Below are 22,368 nucleotides of genomic sequence, written 5' to 3' on the forward strand. Positions count from 1 at the left end.
CACGACATGCAGCTCCCATGACAGATTTACTGAAAAAAGGGGAATTTGTGTGGACTCAGAAGGCACAGGACTGTTTTATGAGATTTAAGGAGATAATGACTACGTGCCCAGTTCTAGCATTACCTGATTTCACGGAGCCATTTGAGCTTCAATGTGATGCATCTGGAGAGGGAGTAGGTGCTATACTTATGCAGAATAAGCACCCCATAGCTTATGAGAGCAGGAAGCTCAGAGGCCCTGAGCGTTCATTCAGTATATATGATAAGGAGATGTTGGCCATCATGCATGCTTTGGCCAAATTCAGACAATATCTTGTGGGTAGCAAGTTTTGTATTAAAACTGATCATAACAGTCTGAGGCATTTCTTGGGACAGCAGGACCTGAATGATCGCCAACAAAAGTGGGTACGTAAGTTGCAGGCATATGATTTTGACATCTCATATGTCAAGGGAACTCAGAATGTTGTTGCAGATGCTCTATCTCGAAGGCCACACCTCACTCTTATGGTTCAGATATCAGAGGATTGGCGACACTTGATTATAGCAGAGTATGCCAGGGATACATGGGCCTCCGATATAGTAGAGGGAACAGTGATTGATACCAGATACACACTTGTAGATGATTTGATCATTTACAAGAACAGGATTTACCTAGTCCCAGGATCTAAGGTTAAGCAACTGATTATGAGAGCACTTCACGACTCACCGACAGCAGGCCATCCCGGGTACTTCAAGACTTACAAGTCGGTTCGAGAGCGGTTCACTTGGAAGGGGCTAAAAGCTGATGTTTTGCAGTATGTTCGAGAGTGTCATGTTTGCCAGCAAAACAAACAAGAACACAGCTATCCGGCAGGGCTCCTACAGCCACTTCCGATTCCCGACAGGAAGTGGGAATGCATCTCCATGGACTTTATCACAGGTTTGCCCAAGGTACAAGGACGAGATTGTATTTATGTGGTGGTAGATAGATTAACGAAATATGCTCATTTCTTTCCTATCACCACTACACATTCAGCAGCTCAGGTGGCAGAGGTTTTCTTTCGGGAGGTTTTCAGATTGCACGGCTTGCCTCAGAACATTGTGAGTGATAGGGATAGCCGTTTCATGAGTCACTTTTGGCAGGAGGTATTCCAGTTATGTGGCACGGAGCTTACACCCAGCACTAGCTATCACCCACAAACCGATGGTCGGACAGAAATTGTGAACAAATGGGTGGAAGGGTATTTAAGGAATTATGTGGCAGCTCAGCAGTGAGCTTGGGTCAGATGGATATATCTCTGCGAGTATTGTTACAATACTACATATCATATGACTATACAGATGACACCCTTCATGGCACTTTACGGTTATGAAGCACCTAGTTTCTTGGATTTGTTGTTGAGCGACAGCCGGGTACCCAGTGCAGGTGAATTATTACAGGAGAGTAAGGATATAGTTGCTACCCTCAAAGACAATATTGCAAGAGCTCAGAACCAGCAGAAGCAGTATGCAGACCAGAAGAGAACTGAGCATAGTTTTGAGGTAGATGATATGGTTTACCTCATGTTGCAGCCATACAGGCAATCTACTCTTAAGAAGAGTGGTGCAGAGAGACTTAAGCCACGCTATTATGGACCATTCAGGATTATCAGGCGAGTTGGTGAAGTGGCTTATGAGTTGGAGCTTCCCGCAGACAGCAGAGTGCACAATGTGTTTCATGTGTCACGCCTCAAGAAGGCGTTGGGTCAGAATGTGGTGCCTTCTGCAGTATTACCTCCTTTAGACGATGAGGGAAAATTGATTTTAGTACTAGAATCCATCCTGGAGAGCAGAGAAAAACAGCTTCGTAGAAGGGTGATCAGAGAATACTTGGTTAAGTGGAAAGATTTACCTGTTGAGGATGCTACTTGGGAGGGGGAGGCTATTTTGCAGCACCCGACGTTGAGATTGCTTGAGGCCAAGCAATTTCAGGAGGGGCGGACTGTAATGTCCCCTCTTTAGTTCGACATGGCATTGATCATGGATTTGCCTATTCCAGACTCTCGTAGGCAAATGGTGTGGAAAGAGAGTCAATTCTGCGGATCAGATAGTCATATCTTGCTCTTGAAGAAGTGTTAAGAGGTTATATTTTATCATTATGTGATATCGGGGCCCACATGTCATAATTTTAATTTGAGTTGCACTTTTTATTTTATAAAATTACTTTATTATAAAAAGTGCATTATAATGAGAAATTATAAAGGATGTTTCTAGAAGTTCTAGCAACTTCTTAGAAAAGTGAATAAATAGAGGGCTGGGCCTCTCATTTGGACATGCTTGGATTGGAGAACTCTTCTTCTTCTTCATTGTGAAGACATTTGTGGACTTTGGATCTGCAAATTATTCAATCTTTGGGAACGAATCACTCCCTTGGATTGGCGACTTTGAGGGTCTGAAATATCACCTGAATTGTTGCATAATTGGAGTTGGTATTCAGCCATCTCATTGGAGCTTATTGAGAATTCGTTGTTAGGGTTTGTTTTTGGTTGGAATAAGGATTTCAGATTTGCCCTATCATTGGAGAAGCATTTGACAAGAGTTTGAAGACAGAATAAGTGCATTTTCAGAATTGGCAAAGCAGGGTTCGGAACCACATAATTGCTCACATCTCCTCAACCCCTTGGAGTTATTTTTTATGGTTTTACAGGGTTACTACCTAACCCTAGGCACCCATTTTCCTTGCATTTGGGGGTCCCAAAACCCTAATATTATTTTATTTCAGCAGCCGTACAGGTACGGCCTGGAACGGCCTTGCTAGTTTGGGCAGCAGCAGCAAATTAAGGACAGTTTGGGGGTGCGGTTGGAGGTCTTCATCAACGATCTGCAGCAAAACGTGGTGTTCTTCCATAGTTCTTCAAACCAGGTTCTTGCATTCTGAAATATATGTCAATTTTTGGGTAAATTTGCTGTCATACAGTCATTGTAATAATCAGTCCAGAATTGGTAATAAAATAATTTCAGAATTTATTGCAATATAGTTCAATGGCTTTATATATATTGTAATTCTGTGATTATATTCTGAAAGTATCAAATCTGAAATTACCATATTCTGAATATTGTTACTGTTACACGCCAAGTGTTTGACAAAATTCCTAAGTTCAGTTTGAGGGTTTCTGTGGCCTTTATAGAGAGGGTCATTACACACTCATTGGATCTAGGTGATGCTCACAAGGGTGAAGCACCAGGACTTCTCGGGAGGTCACCCATCCCAGTACTACTCCAGCCTGAGCCCGCTTAACTACAGAGTTTCCTCCATAGTTAAACCCAAAGCTTGCAACCCCATTTGCAAAACCTTCACCAAGTGTTGTGCCTTATGAACCATTCATTAGAAAGCCCCTTAAGCTCATCAATTGATAAGTAGGAGATATTTTTACACAGCAAGTCAAATTGTGATATGAATATCAGGATTTAACTGTGTGATTTTTTAGTCAAACTCATTGACCCATATTTCATGAGTAGTGATTCAAATCTCCTACTTATCAATTGATGAGCTTAAGGGGCTTTCTAATGAATGGTTCATAAGGCACAACACTTGGTGAAGGTTTTGCAAATGGGGTTGCAAGCTTTGGGTTTAACTATGGAGGAAACTCTGTAGTTAAGCGCGCTCAGGCTGGAGTAGTACTGGGATGGGTGACCTCCCGAGAACTCCCGGTGCTTCACCCCTGTGAGCATCACCTAGATCCAATGAGTGCTAAGTGTTCCATTTATTCTCATGAGAGATGGATTCATGTTGAATCACTACTCATGAAATATGGGTCAATGAGTTTGACTAAAAAATCACACAGTTAAATCCTGATATTCATATCACAATTTGACTTGCTGTGGAAAATATCTCCTACTTATCAATTGATGAGCTTAAGGGGCTTTCTAATGAATTGTTCATAAGGCACAACACTTGGTGAAGGTTTTGCAAATGGGGTTGCAAGCTTTGGGTTTAACTATGGAGAAAACTCTATAGTTAAGCGTGCTCAGGCTGGAGTAGTACTGGGATGGGTGACCTCCCGGGAAGTCCCGGTGCTTCACCCCTATGAGCATCACCTAGATCCAATGAGTGCTAAGTGTTCCATTTATTCTCATGAGAGATGGATTCATGTTGAATCACTACTCATGAAATATGGGTCAATGAGTTTGACTAAAAAATCACACAGTTAAATCCTGATATTCATATCACAATTTGACTTGCTGTGGAAAAATATCTCCTACTTATCAATTGATGAGCTTAAGTGGCTTTCTAATGAATGGTTCATAAGGCACAACACTTGGTGAAGGTTTTGCAAATGGGGTTGCAAGCTTTGGGTTTAACTATGGAGGAAACTCTGTAGTTAAGCGCGCTCAGGCTGGAGTAGTACTGGGATGGGTGACCTCTTGGGAAGTCCCGGTGCTTCACCCCTGTGAGCATCACCTAGATCCAATGAGTGCTAAGTGTTCCATTTATTCTCATGAGAGATGGATTCATGTTGAATCACTAATGAAATATGGGTCAATGAGTTTGACTAAAAAATCACACAGTTAAATCCTGATATTCATATCACAATTTGACTTGCTGTGTAAAAATATCTCCTACTTATCAATTGATGAGCTTAAGGGGCTTTCTAATGAATGGTTCATAAGGCACAACACTTGGTGAAGGTTTTGCAAATGGGGTTGCAAGCTTTGGGTTTAACTATGGAGGAAACTCTGTAGTTAAACGCGCTCAGGCTGGAGTAGTACTGGGATGGGTGACCTCCCGGGAACTCCCGGTGCTTCACCCCTGTGAGCATCACCTAGATCCAATGAGTGCTAAGTGTTCCATTTATTCTCATGAGAGATGGATTCATGTTGAATCACTACTCATGAAATATGGGTCAATGAGTTTGACTAAAAAATCACACAGTTAAATCCTGATATTCATATCACAATTTGACTTGCTGTGGAAAAATATCTCCTACTTATCAGGAGTTAGAAAGTTAGAAGCTTAAGAGCTAAAAGTAGATTAGAGTAGGCTACCTAAGGGAGTGACTTGATGAAATTGTTGCTATGATGCTTTTGAAGTAATGGATAGGTCATTGTTGGTTCTTCATTGTGAATTACTTAATATCACTTTGAAGTGTTGCATGGTCTCCTCAATCTTTCACTTAGAGGAGGTTTATTTTCATGTTAAAGTAATTTAGTTGGATGAGAGTAATTGTGGATATTTACTTGCTTGGCTCGAACAAATCTGGGCCACTAGCCTCTTGCTGATGGTAAGCGTGTCTTGTGTGGTAAGCCGATTAATGAAAGCATTTAACTTCATTTGATATCTAATCTTTAGTTTGCATCCATTTAATGGGATTAGAGAGCATATATCAATTTGAAAACCACAAGTGTTCCTTAGAAGCTTGCACTAGGTGGATGAAGTCATTGATTAAGCTACATCTAGTAGAGTCCAAGTGCATCCATGATTCCTTGCAATCATAGTTAAGAGTAGAAGTAGAAGCAAGTTTAAGTTGGAGTGGAAATTTGAAGATCAAAGCTATATTTTCATTGCACATTGTGACGCTAAATCTTTAGAAATGCAAGCAGCTGATATCCATTGAATGAACAGTGCATGTCCCCTAAGTGATTACCAAAAAATCATATTATTTCACTGAGTGAGTATCCACAGCTCATGGAGCCTTGAAGTCATTTCATGATCTTACACTGCAAGCTTAGCTTGAGCGATAACCTTATATCAAGAGAGGACTGAGTAGTTGGGGTTTCATCTCAAAACATTGGGTATTTGATTCTGCATGTTGTAGTGGAACAAAACTCACACCAACACATCACTTGTCAGATATAATATCTTTGTAATGTCGATGATCCAATATTGAGCGATTTGCAATTGGCTATCACCGTTTCAGATGTAGTACTTATTATTTATGCAATGATTGTATTGCTAATCCTGATAGGGATCTCTATGTTCAAGAAATCTGGTTTCCTAGCTGATAGTGGATTACTTCCACTTGAGTCAAAAGGAATAATCTGAAAGAAAAATGATTGAACGATCAATTTCTAATTGATTGATTGATAGGTGTTTCTAATTGGAACTTAATACTTCTTCTATAATCCTTGGCACTGTGTCTGAAACTCTGAATATAGACTTTGTGCTTATGCAAACTTAATTTGTTCCAAATAAATAATTCTTGTTTATTGAGTATCAGTTAGCATGGTCCTTAATTGATATTAATCGCTGATTTTCATGATGACAACTGCAACTTTCAATTAAACAAGGAACTTGCCATAAATCACTTGTTAATTTCCTTACTAAATCTGAGTATTTATTGCTTCCTTTCATAAAATGCAGCCAAATTGCTTGCTTATCCTTCCTGTGATTGTTGTTGTCCAATAACTCTAATCATTCATCTTCAAACTTTCCTCCACAAAATGTACCTCATCCTATCTGACAAATAGCTTGATGAATCAGCCAAGATACTTGATATAAATTGTATTGCTTAAACAACCTACTTGAAGTTGCTTCTAACTCTTCTTTTTTATTGTTAACAGCCAGCATACATTTGCAATCATTTTTACATTGTTGCAAATTTCAACACATCACGAAGTTGGCTTCGTAGGATAAATATCTCTAAATTTGAAACAGTCGTTAAAGTCTTCTTTAATATAATTGTTGCTATATTTATTTCTTAATTCTCTTTTTATCACTATTTATGGTTATTAATCTTACAACTGCTATCACAAAGTTATCATTCTGAACATTAGTAAAGCCGCCGTAAGCTATCTATTCTTAGCAAAGCACTGTCATTGTGTGGATAAGATCAACATATCTTCCCGAGGCTACTTGAACACAGTCTCGATACAATGATATTTTGGCAAATAAAATATTTCCAAACTGCAATCAAAAACCTATTCTTTAACATCAATGCCTTGTTCATCAATTTAGTGGCCTTGGGCCTTTAATTATCAATAGTGCTATTACACTAGATACACATTCTTGGAGCTGAGATATACATAAGTCATCATATATACAATGATTTAATACAAGTCCGGAGTTGGTCCTTGAACCACTTGTGTATCAGGGCTGCCTGAACGTATCCTAAAGGTATCGAACAATGCCTCAATGTATTGCTTCATTGCAAGCACTAAAGAACTATTGTACTGTATGTAAGTTTGTGTATCAAGCCAAAAGATAGTTCAATCTCAAAGCCTCTTCGTGACACCATCGCTCCTCAAGACATCTTACAAGCTCCATTGCCAAAGCATTATTGCATTATTTCAGGAAATTAATAAGCATTATTGCATGGATTATATAAGCCAAGCCGCATTACTATCATTCAAAACAAGAACATCATTGTAGTGCTTCTGTTACACAAAGATTAGAAGTTATTGATATGCTAACCAGTCAAAATAATGTGTTAACTTGTGTGTTCATATTATTAACCACAACCCAACATGGTGACCTGCAATCTAAGTTGTGCTCTTGATGTGTTATCAAAATCTGGTCTAGAAGCACATTATAATTTTAAATTTGCTTCTCTATGTGGCATGCTCAAAATTGATTACTAATGTACTTACATTAACTGTCCAAAGGTATAATTTGTACTCTAAGAATCAACAAAATCATCAAACAGTTTGCCTGGTCAATCTTGACCACAGGCTCAAACCTTGTGTCCAAGACACCAGAAAGAAATTCATTATGGATAAGAAAATGACTTTAGAGTGGAAAAACAATTGAAGTTCTTATTTTCAGTAGAGGAATACAAAAAGGGACTAATTCAGAACATCAGCATTAAAGAGCTTTACTGGAGATCAAATTTTGCATTATTTTACTTCTCGGAATGTCATTTAATGTTAAGCTTTCTTAATTAGAAAATACCAATGTGTAATTATGCATCCTCTGCTCATATTTACCATTGTTGTCGTATTGTTTTACACAGATTGAGCAGATTAAATTTCCTCAATTAAATTCCTCCATAGAAATTGCCACAAATATGTTCTGAAGTTTTGGAAGCATAATTAATGAGCTCACCTGATCTAAAACTAGCACAAACAAATAAGTTATTTAACACGCACTTTATCAAATTAAAAACCTTTCCAAAGTATAAACAAGGAACACACAATTTACTTCAGTTATAACTGAACTAGAGAAAAGAATTGCTTAAGGATTGCAATAAGACTGAAATTGAAAATGTGGGAGAAAGCGAGGTAAAGTTACCTGGAACTCCCTTATCTTTACTGTTTTTCTTAACAACTGGCCAAGTATGAGGAGCATGGGCAGATTTCTTCTTCTTGTTTGAAGGAGTTCTAAAATCTTTTGAAATTACAATACCAGCAAGACTTTTTTCAATGCAATCTTGATGACTAATTGTTTCTTGAGCATCCACGTTATCTTTTTTAAAACTTTTGTTGTCAAAGTGTATACGAAACTCTGCTTCTGATCCCTCACTATCTTGCTCATCAAACAAAATGCTTTCACTGAGCTTTTCCATCTTTATATCACAGACTTCATTAGCAATAGATTTTCTGAAGCTCCCTTTCCCTGAGTTATATTTTTCTGTCGGATTTTCAAATGTATCTTGTCCGTCATCTGCCGCATCACTGCTTTCAGAATCTATGGATTCCTCATCAGTGCTTTCTGACATTTCTCCATGGGATAGCTGTTCTAATGCACCTCTATCCAGTAACCACTCAGCTTTTAGCAGTTCAGAATAACTGCCACCTAATCCCTCAAAATAGTCTAGTGCTGTTTCATCATCTATATCAGACCCAAATTCGTAGTACTCTGAGGACTCAGATAACACATCAGTATTGCTGGAATAATTCTCACCACTCATTTCCCTTTGTTCACCCACTTGTTCACTGCTGGGCTGACCACATCTTTTTGAGCTGCCTTCGTCATATTGGTTTAGCATCACTCTATCAGCTCCTTCTGGAACAGAAACATCTGCAGTGTAAATACGTGTACCTCCAATAACCAAAAATCCTTCATTTTCATTTTTCTCTATGCTTGTCTTCTTTTTCCATTTCCCTCGCTTCCAATATCTACCCTTTTTCTTGTTTTTATGCTTAGATGTTTGTTGTGCTATATTAGCTTGTCCACCTTTGCATTCTTCTTCAGGTAATTCCAGATACTCTTCAGCTGGAAATGATATTGCCTTCTCTAACTGATATCCTAACCCTGGCCTAGTTTCTTCGTTTAATACAATATCTGTGCTTCTATGATATATAACAGATCCAGATGCGAGCCCCTTACCAGGATTTTTGTCAAGAAAAACTGGAACTTGATTTTCTGAAGAAGGAAGAACAGTTAACGGACAAATTTTGTTACATGGTGTAGAAATTGTTAAACCTTCCACTTCTTGTGCTGAATCACTAGCCTTCTGATAATCTTCAGCTGGAGATAGCATTGCCTTCTCCAAGCAGTATCCGAATCCTGGCATAGTTTCTTCATTTAATTCAATATCTGTGCTTCTATGATATGTAGTAGATTCAGAGATGCGCCCCTTACTTGGATTTTTGTCAACAATTACTGCAACATGAGTTTCAGAAGAAGGAAGAACAGTTACCGAAGAGACTGTGTTACATGTTGTGCAGATTGCACTAACTTTCACTTCTTCTGCTGAATCACTATCCTTTAGATAATCTTCAGCTGGAGATAGCATTGCCCTCTCCAACGGGTATCCCAATCCTGACCTAGTTTCTTCATTTAATTCAATATCTGTGCTTCTATGATATGTAGCAGATTCAGAGGTAAGCCCCTTACTTGGATTTTTGTCAACAAAAACTCCAACACTAGTTTCAGAAGAAGGAAGAACAATTACTGGAGAAATTGTGTTACATGTTGTAGAGATTGCACTAACTTTCACTTCTTTTGCTGAATCACTAGCCTTCAGATAATCTTCAGCTGCAGATTCTATTACTCTCTCCAAGGGGTATCCCAATCCTGACCTAGTTGCTTCATTAAATTCAATATCTGTGCTTCTATGACATGTAGCAGATTCAGACGCGAGCCACTTATTTGATTTTTTGTCAAAAAAAACTCCAACATTAGTTTCAGAAGAAGGAAGAACAGTTACTGAACAAATTGAGTTACATGTTTTAGAGATTGCACTAACTTTCACTTCTGCTGCTGAATCAATAATGCCCAGAGACTGATGCTTGGAAGCATAAAGTGTACTAGAGTTTCCTTCATAACCCTGATAGTAATGGTATTTTAATTATTTTAGTGAATAGAATACTGAACCAGTTTACACTATGTAAAAAACAAATCTGAGCAAATACATAATATAACATAATCTAATATCATAGATGACGAGATGAAATATATTAAAGATCGAGTTATAAAGAATATTCATAAGAATTCAAACCCATATAGCTGCATAACTGAACCACAAAATGTCTAGCATAAACCATTGTACAGCTATTGCTATGCAGGAAAAAAATTGTTTTCAACGTCAAACCTTGCTTTGAACAGAAAAGGGTGCATTTTATACCAAACCAAATGAAGGAGAATCGTCTGCAGTTTCCACATCAGAATAACCATAGCTGATAGAAGGGGAGTCCGTTGTGATATTCGCATCAGGGTAACTATAACTGATAGTATTATTGTTCTTATGTAACATGTGAGGCCTGCTGTGACTATCTTTCAGCCCTTGTCGTCTACCCCTTCTAGAAGTAGAAGCATCGAATCTCTGAGAATCAACAGGGCACCGCAAGCTCCTTCTACAACTTTCTGCAATACAAACCATAATAGTAAGGAAGAAGGTAGTTCAAAGCTAAGACCACAAACTGATAAGTACAAACCCCCATGCGATCATGACTTAGACAAATGATGGCATATTGAATTTGTGCCCTCAAAGGAAAAATAAATAATTTAAATAACAAATTAGTGATTTCTAATTTCAACACAGAGATGCACCTCAAGCCCAACAAAAGTAGAAACTAACAATAAAGACAAAATGTTAGGACCAATATGTCCAAAAGGTGTGACCAAGTTGGTAAAGACTGAACATTACCATATGAAGACCAAGGTTCATCTCTCACTCCAAGACTAATAAGCACATTGCTGGTAAAAATGTACAGGCATAAAAAAGTGTGGGAAAGCAGGCCTGTGCAATAGGCCCCTTTGTATCTCATTGCCAAGGAGCCCAATAACTTCATTAACCAACCAACAAAATAATGCTAGTCCCAATTACTAACTTGGACAAGCACCATGGAACATTGCCAGCAAAAGAAAAAAACATGATAAACAGAAAGTCATAATGCAGGGAGAAGAGCTCAACAATGACGTTGATAGATACAGGAACATGAAATAAAGTTCATCCTAAAATTTATGAAAAATGATGTCAAAATCAAATCCATAACAAATGAAATAAAAAGCAGATTTTTGTAGAAAATATTTGTGATTTAAAAAGATTCAACAGGTAAAGAGTTGGCAATGTAGCAGCTGAGATCAGTTCAACATCCCAAGGTCATTTGCAAAAACAAAGATAACCTTCCACAAGAGAGTATGCAAGAAATGAGCTTTCTTGATATTACGATCTATGAGATATGATCTTCTGATCTATATGATATAAAGTGTACAATGGCCTTGCTTATTTAAGGGACTGGGTTAGAAAAGCTCATGACATCTACTTCAACAAATAATAAATGATCTAGGACACAAGAAATAAATGAGATGAGTTCTCTTTGACAACTAAGACTTCTAGAACGATTCCAATATGCTGAATTTTCTTAACATGTGGATAAAGCCCACTAATTGATTAACTAGGTAATACCTTATTCACACAACCACCCCCTTGATTGCTACTTAGGGAGTTACAAATCAATGCAATGATACAAGGATGTAAATATGATGCATGATGGGTCCTGAGTATGAGGCCAAGCACCCATTTATAAAATATCTCTCACAAACAGAGTTCAGGAGGAAAACCACTTGGGAAAAAACTCCTTTGAAGCACATATGTAAATTTTTCTCTTGGCATCTTAAAGGGGGATGCTTTGCTCTTTTCCAACTAAAAAGGTCCCTATGATATGACAATTGCATGTGGCACCAAGTGACGCTAGGATCAGAGTGGCAAACTCTATATATTAGGCGTTCAGGTACTTGTTTATGCGGTGCGACAATTATTGCAAAAATAAAAATCAGATCAGAAATTTAAAACATATTAAGTTTTCAAAAATAAGTTGGTTTACATTGAAAAGGGAGTACACTGGGAAGGGGGTAGTTTGTGCAAATAAAATGTTTTACCTAGCTAGTTCGCCTAGTGGGTCATATTCACATTTTTTATTGGCCCTAGGAATCTTTGTAGAATCTTGGTTGTCTTGATGAGAACTTATTTACTTCTTATGTTCTTGCCTCCTAGGTAATTTAATATTTGTTTGTGTTAATCGTCTCTTGTCATGTAATTAAGATATATGTCATGATCTTCTCTAATCCTATGCCTCACCTTGCCTTTATAAGGTGCTGGCCAATTTTTGACCTCTGTTGAAAAATTAGCTATCCCAAATCAACCTTTTTTGTCTAGAGCCATTCTTTGGGTGTGTCAATCCTCCATGAAAATTTCACATCATCTATTTGACTCTGAGAAGCTATCCTAAGCTACCCAAGTCTTTTAGCATCTTTTGTGTTCCATTTTATCAATCACTCTTTAAAATTTGTTCTAGGTCATCTCAGCAACAAGCAAAGCAAGGAATTGTAGTTGGTTGATCTATCTTGTTGAGCTCAACAACTGAATCCTTCATTTACAGAAGCCATGAGACCATCTATTGGCCATAGTTTGCTGATGGCACTAGTGTAACACTAGTACTAGGGTACTTCAAGACGATGTGACAAGTGTCCGAGACGCAGGGAAAATGGGCCTCATTTTCGCGACAGCAGGGGGACGCCTAGGGGACAACAGCAAGCAGAGGACGGAACAGGGAGGGGTGTTGTATAGTATACATATAGAACTAGAAAGGCTAGTTATGAAACGATGTTTCAGTAGAACATACCAAATTTTAAATACTTGAACATAGCAAAACAACAACATGAACTAGAACCATTGACTATTTTGCTACTTCAGTACCCAGTGCGGGAACGTCTTGGGGACGGGTACTTCGAGGTTTGGGAGGGGAGTGCAAGTCCCCATGTTACACTGGCTAGCACATACTATTGTAATGAAGTTATATGGAAAAATAGCATATACAAAAACAATATACTTGATTAATGGTATCGAGGCTATAAGGAGTTTTCGGTCAACAACCTTCTGTTGTCAAGGAATAAAAATACATGTTGTTAAGATGTCACTAATATTGTTAATATTAGGCTAACTAAGTGGTAGGCAGTTATGAGTTGTGATGGTTTGCCTTGCACCCCCTCAAGTCCATATATGTACTTCTCTCGGATGGAAATGAGGTCATCATTGAAGTTGTTGAAACTGTTATGTCATATTGCCATTAGTTGTAAACAGTTGATGAATTAATACAAAAGCATTGGGTGTCCTCTAGCATATCATGTTCTTTTACATTTCCTACTGTTATTATATGCACTAAACATGTTACCCCACAGAGGCAAACATTTGGTGTTGTTGCCGATACAAACTCGAGAAGTGATGGAGTAATGAAGGTGGAGGAAAAATAATGGGCCAACCAATAGACGACAATGCGAGAAGAAGTTAGGAGCAAGAGGTCGGGTCCTAAGAATTTTTTGATGGTGAACGGGCATTGGCCTCAATCTTCATAGCATTGATAAGTAGGAGATAATTTCCACAACAAGTCAAATTGTGATATTGCTATCAGGATTTAACTGTGTGATTTTTGAGTCCAACTCATTAACACATGTTTCATGAGTAGTGATTCAACATTAATCCATCTCTCATGAGAATAAATGGAACACTTAGCACTCATTGGATCTAGGTGATGTTCATAGGCATGAAGCACTAGGACTTCCTGGGAGGTCACCCATCCTAGTACTACTCCAACCTGAGCGCGCTTAACTACGGAGTTTCCTCCATGGTTAAACCCAGAGCTTGCAATCCCATTTGCAAAACATTCACCAAGTGTTGTACCTTATGAACCATTCATTGACCCACGAAGGAAACTCCGTAGTTAAGCGTGCTTACGCTGGAGTAGTATTGGGATAGGTGACCTCACAGGAAGCCCTAGTGCTTCACCCCTGTGAACATCACCTAGATCCAATGAGTGCTATGAGTGCTAAGTGTTCCATTTATTCTCATGAGAGATGATTTCATGTTAAATCACTACTCATGAAAAATGGATCAATGAGTTTGACTCAAAAATCACACAATTAAATCCTAATAGCAATATCCCAATTTGACTTGTTGTGGAAATTATCTCCTACTTACCAATTGATGAGCTTAAGGGGCTTTCTAATGAATGGTTCATAAGGCACAACACTTGCTGAAGGTTTTGCAAATGGGGTTGCAAGCTTTGGGTTAAACCATGGAGGAAACTTCGTAGTTAAGCGCGCTCAGGCTGGAGTAGTACTGGGATGGGTGACCTCCCGAGAAGTCTCAGTGCTTCACCCCTATGAGCATAACCTAGATCCAATGAGTGCGAAGTGTTCCATTTATTCTCATGAGAGATGGATTCATGTTGAATCACTACTCATGAGACGTGGGTCAATGAGTTTGACTCAAAAATCACACAGTTCAATCCTGATAGCAATATCCCAATTTGACTTGGTGTGGAAATTATCTCCTATTTATCAATCGATGAGCTTAAAGGGCTTTCTAATGAATGGTTCATAAGGCACAACACTTGGTGAAGGTTTTGTAAATGGGGTTGCAAGCTTTGGGTTTAACCATGGAGGAAACTCCGCAGTTAAGAGCACTCAAGCTAGAGTAGTACTAGGATGGGTGACCTCCCGGGAAGTCCTAGTGCTTCACCCCTGTGAGCATCACCTAGATCCAATGAGTGCTAAGTGTTCCATTTATTCTCATGGGAGATGGATTCATGTTGAATCACTACTCATGAAACATGGGTTAATGAGTTTGACTCAAAAATCACACTGTTAAATCTTGATAGCAATACCCGAAAACACTCTTCTACTCAGTTTTAGAATTGACATACTTGCTAAGAGGAAGAAACAAAACATAGAGCAGTAGCGGCAGTGAGGAAAGATTGCACTAGTATTACAGTTACTATTTACTACTTACTCTTTTAGTTAGAGTTCTCTTTATTTCATTCTAATTTCATGCATGATACTTGGAGCCTTTTGGCATTTTGATTTTTGCCATATATGTATGTAATATTGCTTTAATGGAAGTACTTAGTATTTGTCATATGATAATTCTCCATGAATTGATCTTCTACAATGTCTATAGTGAATGGTTTATCAAAGTTATGATATGCATATTTGAATTATGTCTCTATATATAAATAAATCCCCTATGTTTTTAATCGCCATCCCCTAAGGTCCTGTCCCCTAAATTTTGGCTTCAACCCATCTTTGTACCAAAAACACATCCTCGTCTCGAAAACTCTATGGAGCATAGGATTAAAGCCTTCCTTGAGGAAACAAATGAAAATAGTAGCCCCCACGTCATACATTGACGCCTACGACTGGGCCATTGATCTAGAAAGTGAGAATAAAACCTCTGAGAAGAACATGTCATCTTTGGGTAGCAACATCTAAGTAGAGCAGCAGTGATGAGAAGTCGAGTAAGAAAGTACAAACCCTTCAAAAAGATACAATGTGAATGATGGAGTTTATGGCAATGAAGGAGCAAGTCTCACGAAGGAGAGTTGTGGTGTATTGATTGCAAGGAGATGGGCATACAAAGGTGAAAACAAGGAGCCACCAAGTGCTTTTCTCATAGGAGCAACCATGCACATATGCAGCATCAAGCACCTCTCAATTGACAAACAATAATGTCCATCTGGCAGGCTCCAAAACAACTGGAGAGGAGGGAAAGGTAATAAAAGAAGCCGGATACAATATGACGCAAAGGATCGGCCAATGATCGAGTGTTAGGGTTGTAAACAATGGGGTCACTTTGCCTGAGATTGCCAAAAGGAAGATAGACCACAAAAGTTGTGCCAATGGTGTGGCCCCAGGGACCATGAAGATGTCAACTACCCAAAACTTGACGTCGACCTTTTGAACATAGAAAGGAATGAAGTATTGGCGATCACTCAAGCACAAGCAAAGCAGACCATGTACCCTGACCAGCATACCAAGAAGCAAAGAGTACGGGAATTGCATTAGATGGCTACCACTTAGGGCCAGATGGAAGCTAAACAAAATATATTAAGGAAAATGTTACATGGAGGTAGCGATCAAAGTCCAAGACCTCCTCCTTCACAATATGACCCCAATTTTGGACAGCATCAATTTTGGACAGCATTGTTAAGCACCTTCTCCATACCAACCAGCACCACATAATGTACAGATGTTCCTAGCAGGTTTGCATGGATCTAATGTTGCTTGTTGTAGACAATGGTCAACACCCCGTAGTTGTACAGATGGGGATCCTTGGGACCATTCTCACAAATACCATCGTCAATGGTCAATCAAGGGTTACTATACTCCCTGAAGAGATGCAAAAAATTGGGGAAATCAACTCTCTCGCCCCCCAACTTTTAATCTACTAGGTGTTGATCAACATGGAATCAAACCCCTCGAAACACTCGTGGCACAAAAGGTCACAATAGGCTCAACCACTTGTCCTAGACAGGCATTGTCCATATTAGATGAATGCACCCCGCACGAACTTTTTACATCCATGTTATCATCCTTGACTCATCTTACTGTCTGAGGCAATAAGCTCACAGAGCCCAGCAGTTGACCTTCAAGGTCCTAATTTTCCTCTTGACATGGCAAGATGCCCAATGGCATAAGCTGCCAATAATGTCCCTTGTATCTTGTAATTGCATAAAAATGTAAGAAGTTGCGTGTATGAGCTTATGTCACATGATTATGATGAGTACTCAACATCTACTAGTAGCTCAAGTAGTGATAGAAGATCTTGAGTTCATATACACACCGACACAAAAATTTCAAATAGAGAAGTAACAAGTGTTGTGGAATATGAAGGTGCATGAGAGTTTCTAAGTAAATACGAAGGTACATGATGGTCACTTTTATGGTTATGATTACACATATCAGATGAGGAGATGAATGAGTTGTTAGTAGTAAGAAATTTTAAAAACGTGTCATAAATGGCAACCACCTTTTCATTTTGATCATCATTGTATGGGTTCAATGGGCTTTCTAAAGGTCCATAGTTCACTTATCCTTCCTATTGGCTTTGGAGAAACTTATAGAAGAGAATTACCACCTATTTTCTTCATTGAGTTCCTCATAGCCTTCAAAAATTGAATGGAGTGGATATCCCCCAAATACTTTAGTATAATCCTACACAACCCAATTTCAAAAACATGGCACCAAACAAAAACTCAATCTAGATGAATGTGCCCCACGAGGACTTCCTACATCCATGTTATCATCCTTGACTCACATTGTTGTTTGAGGACTAAGTTCACAGAGCCTAGCAATTGACCTTCATAGTTAGCTCTTTCGTTTCTGATGGTCAAAACACTTATGTTGTTGTTAAGATATTTTAGTTCTTTTATTCTCTGCATTTTATAATATTTAAACTTTAGAACTCATCTTCATTATTTATCTTGATCCCCTAGCTCACCAAAGTGTAGTAGACGTAAGGGTTAGCTCATCCATTGGGATTTTAACTGGTCTTGAGGTTGGTGAATTTTCCCTTCTCCACATATTGAGTCTCTTAGCTCTTTTATAATGCCATAAGAGTCGCCCCATATAGTAATCCTCAAGTTGCTCAAGGGTACAAAAACACTTCATAGACTCACTGATCGTGACATGCAAGTGTTAACATGAATGCTGATGGTATTTCTGTGGGGGAATATTGTAGCATTGTTGGAGACATGATTCAGTGCTTATGAGTTGCATTCATGACAGTGTTTGTCATTGATGTCAACATACACCTTATTCTATGAAGATTTCCAGAGTCGTAGAGGTAGGATGTGTTTGGCGCGGTCAACGGTCAACGAGTTGGAATGTGCGCTCTTAGACTTATATTCAGATATGTGTATAGATGCTACACCAAATTTTGAATACTATTTCGTAGTTTTAGAAAGCCTAATTAAAGTGTGTTAACTAGTTTAGACAGTTGTTTCTATGAACATGTAGATTAATTAAAAAATACAAAGTTTCATTGGTTCCATTGTCTTGATGTAAGTTAGCAAATATCTGTTATCATGCCTAATAGGACTCTAGAATAAGCAGACTAGAAGGAAATGCATTTCAATTTTTTCTTCCATTAAATTAAACGCCTTACAATATCTTTGTTGCCAAAGTCTATATGAGAAAGTGTCCAATAATCTTACTCTATTAATTGTGTGAGTTGATTCTTAGCTTTAAGATTATAATTTTTTTAATTAATAATCACATTAGAAAGGGCAACAGATAGAAACTGAAAAAAGGAAATATTTCTAATATCCAAACTGTTACCTCTTGAAGCGCCGAGAGGCTGCCACTCTGCTAAAGCTCCTCCCTCCACAAATAAGCTTTCACCAGAATAACCACCCCTCCTGAAGCCACCAATTGCATGTCCATTATTCCTGAGACGATGATGAGAAGCTCCCCTGTGCCTACCCCCAGAAGAGTCCCCATATTCTTCTTCCAAATCTTCTCCTTTCCCTGATCCACCCCCATTGTAGCGCCTTCCCCTTCCCTTTCTCCAACCCATCTGTATAATAGATCACAAGTCTGGACTCCAGAACCTAATTAGTGATCACTCCAAAAGCTAAAAAACAGAAGATTCAGAAAAGCTAAGGTCCTTTATAAAACGTTGAATTATGAAACACTAGCAGACACAAACTCATTCCTCTATTAACCTCTACAATAACATTGGTGCTATATGATTTATATCCTTTCAAACAATTACATTTTTTTCCTTTTCCTTCTGTAACCAAACCCTCCAAAAAAAATTATTCCCTAAGCTTGCAGAACCTTTCATTTCCCTTAGCCTATCATACATTTGCATACCACTCTGATTTCCTTTTAAAATTTCTTAAATTCATATATAGATGTTATTTAATAGATTCCTACTAATAATGTCATTGATTACTAAATTTCCTCGTTACAATAATGAAATATAAACTATACTTTCTTTTTGTGCTGCTTGAAACTGCCGTGCTCCAGCAGACCTTTTTCATTTAGTAGATCTTCTAATTAAATGGTATTGATAACCAGATTTTCTAAAAAAACCTATAGGTTCATCCATTCACAGTTCATTAAAAGAAGTAATAACCTCCTGGAATCAATTGGCTGTGAATTGTACATATTATATACCGGATATCAGAAGAACACAATACTAAGTTACACGGTACACCTCTTTAGAAATTATCTTTACAGCTGTCTTTTTTATCAATTGACCTTACCATTTCATAGATTCCCTTCTAAAATGGCATTAATACCTAAATTTTCTCAATAAATAAAAAGCGATATCCAGGTTAAACTCAGGTTTTAAATTAGTCCGCTTAAATTAGTATCCTGTTTTTCTGAATTTAAATTGACCATGTGAATTCATGTACATAAGCAATTGAATTCAAACAAATAGAATTCCAGACTACAGTAATTATTGAAAATACTTATTACGGCTGTTCTCATGATGCAGCAGACCATTTCATTTGGTAGACCTCCAGCTGAAAGTGGTGTTCATTACCGAAATTCTCAATAAAAAAACAAATAGATTTCATTCTTATTTAAATGTTACTTGCAACTACTTTGATTAAATGTTCATACTATAAGGGGCATATCTATCTTGTCAAATTAAATTCAACTGGGACTTACACCTAAGATCATCTGCAGCTATCGGAAGTTTGTGAAACAGGTCAGGTCCTGACACTGGATCAAATCCTTAGAGACTGCTACATTTTCCCCCTAACAATTTTCGTGATAAATAAAAGCTATCAAAGTTTTTAAGGTATTAAACTGCAACCAAATACTGTTTATGGAAGGTTAATATTTTCCAACCCCTCTCAGACCATATCTTCCCTATCTCGAGTTGCCAAACCCTTATAAAGAAATTGATCTCCCCAAGTCGTCTTAAATATTGCAGAAATCTTCATTCCCTTAACATTGTCAAACCCTTTCCTCCTGGGTTTTCAAACCCCTATGTGGCTTTTCAATTTCTTTTCATTTTCCTAGAATTGAGCTTTTGAACTCTTATACACCAGTTTATTACAGATCTCTTGTTAAAATAATGGCATTGAGATCTACGCAAAGCAATTACAGTCAAACAATTAGCTGATGTAAATAAAAATATTGAAAAGGGAAAATCAAAACGCGCACCTGAAGAAAATTTGTGGTGATTTTATTTGATTCTATTTTTTCTAATGGGGTCTCACGGAATGAATTGATGAACGTCTATCATGCGAAGCACCGCTTCAAACAAACTTTGTCTTCATCGCCGAACGTGTTAAATAAGATAATGGAACAACGACGAGCTCCCCAAATGTGGGTAAGAAGGCGAACCGTCCGATCAGAACGAGTAACGCCACGTTTAGTAGACTGACAAACGAGAATAAGAATTGCTCTTTGAAGGAAGTGGTCTTCCGCTCGGAGGAGCGATTAAACTTTTGCTTTTCGTGAGAACGGGACTCGCGCTTTTCCCAGGGTTATAATATTCTCATGACAACTGTCAACCTGTTGTTTCTAAATGTTAAAAAACTGCCCGAGGAGCTCAAATCAAAGCCCGTCTCCACTGGTTGGAGGTTGGCGACAAAGCATTGAAGGAGTTCTTCCAAGCTCTCTGAGTCCGTCATACCAATATTGGGATTAAAAAGATAAAACAAGGAACTGATGTTCTTTCCAGTCTGCCAGACATCCTGCAAGCTTTTGTTCTTCACTATGAGAACGTTTTTGCTTCGCAGGGACATTCGGTTGCTTAGGAGGAGGCTCTCAGAAAGTGTATTACTGTTACTCCAAACCGCCTCGCGGTTGAGCAATGCGTTTTCCTGTGAGCAACTTCTTTCCCTCTGAGACCTTAAAGAGGCAGTTTACTCCATGGCGGATGACAAATCCCCTAGGTGTGATGGATTTCCCTGTGAATTTTACAAACATCTTTGGGAGCAAATTGGTCGTGATCTGCACAAAGTCTATCTTGAAGCATACCATTCTAAAAGCTTAGGAGCGATCATAAATAAAGGCAATATTAAATTCATACCTAAAGCTGGTAATTCTGAGGACATCTGCAACTGGAGGCCCATCACCCTGAATGTGTCTTATAAGATCATTGCTAAGGCGCTCTCTCTCAAAATCTGCCATATGCTTCTTCTAATTGTGTGCCCTGAACAAACTGGCTTCATCAAATCCAGGTATATTCGTGACAACATCATTGCTGTCTGGGAAGGCATGGAATGGGCCCGTAAGTCCAAGCAGCAGGCTATCTTTTTAAAGATAGATTTTGCTAAAGCCTATGATCGCATTGAATGGCCTTTCATTTTGGCTATGCTCCAGGCTCTAGGTTTTGGTCCCAATTTCCTTCAGTCCGTGGAGATGCTCTTTGGTGACGCTAATGCTTGCATCACCATCAATAATTCGCAATCTGAAGCTTTTGGACTTTTTCGCTCCATCAGACAAGGTTGTCCGTTAGCTCCAGCGCTTTATGTCCTTGCTGCTGAAGGTTTTGGTTATTTACTTGCTCACTCTATGTCTTTAGGGCTAGTCCGTGGCATTTCCTTGCCTGATTCTTCCTCCCAGTTAGTCAATGGTCATTTTTTTGATGATTCTTTTCTTACTCTTCTTGTAGATGATAATATCAAAAATGCTTTAAATTGTCTTGACACTTTTTGTCAAGCCTCTGGCTTTGCCATTCAATGGCATAAAACGCTCTGTTACTGACAGTCTTTTTTGCCAGCTCCACCTTGGCTCAGCCAATTCCAATGGAAATGGGTTGGTTACTCATGGAGAAATTTTTTGCTTTCTTGGCATTCCCTTTGCTTTCCAGGCTTCCCTTGTGGAACTTTGGAATGCTATGCTTACAAAGATTACCAAAAAGCTTGATTATTGGATCACTAAGCCGCTTTCTCTTGCTGGTAAATTCCAGATTTGTTCTAAGATTTTGGCTACCACCCATGTGTTTTATTCTTCTTGTTGGGCCCCCTCCAAAGCTTCCTATCTCAAATTAGAACGTTTGCTCAAAGACTTTCTTTGGGCCTCTGGTTCTGACCATCATGGTTTTCACAGAGTTGCTTGGGATTTCCGTTGTCTCCCAAGGGAATCTAGGGGTCTCGGCCTGCTTTCCACTTGAAAGCAGGGCCTTGCCCTCTGTGCTAAATGGATTATCAAAGCTATTTCTAGAGATGAAGCCTGAAAAATTCTTGTCAGGCATTGCATCTCTTCCGGCTTCCCTGCCAACAG

At 38.5% G+C, this 22,368-nt stretch overlaps 1 protein-coding gene across 2 annotated transcripts in view; it reads right to left on the reverse strand.

Moving 5' to 3' along the window:
• Positions 1-20,399, reverse strand: part of LOC149537474 (D111/G-patch domain-containing protein) — a 61,631-nt gene extending 41,232 nt beyond the window's left edge. Inside the window, exons 1-5 of one of the 2 annotated variants that reach the window (XM_089798907.1) lie at positions 20,299-20,399; positions 18,454-18,711; positions 10,463-10,701; positions 10,085-10,165; positions 8,185-9,982 (exon numbers count right to left, since the gene is read on the reverse strand). In XM_089798907.1, the coding sequence (XP_089655033.1) occupies positions 8,185-9,982; positions 10,085-10,165; positions 10,463-10,701; positions 18,454-18,691 (2,356 nt within the window). In that variant the 5' untranslated portion in view covers positions 18,692-18,711; positions 20,299-20,399. Of the gene's footprint in view, positions 1-8,184; positions 10,166-10,462; positions 10,702-18,453; positions 18,712-20,298 lie in introns of both variants that reach the window. The other variant, XM_089798906.1, reaches the window with a different exon arrangement.
• Positions 20,400-22,368: the final 1,969 nt, after the last annotated feature.

Source organism: Cupressus sempervirens, chromosome 9 (assembly GCF_028749045.1).
Source record: "Cupressus sempervirens isolate cs-2001-9-10 chromosome 9, ASM2874904v1, whole genome shotgun sequence".
Classification (NCBI taxonomy): Eukaryota; Viridiplantae; Streptophyta; class Pinopsida; order Cupressales; family Cupressaceae; genus Cupressus; species Cupressus sempervirens.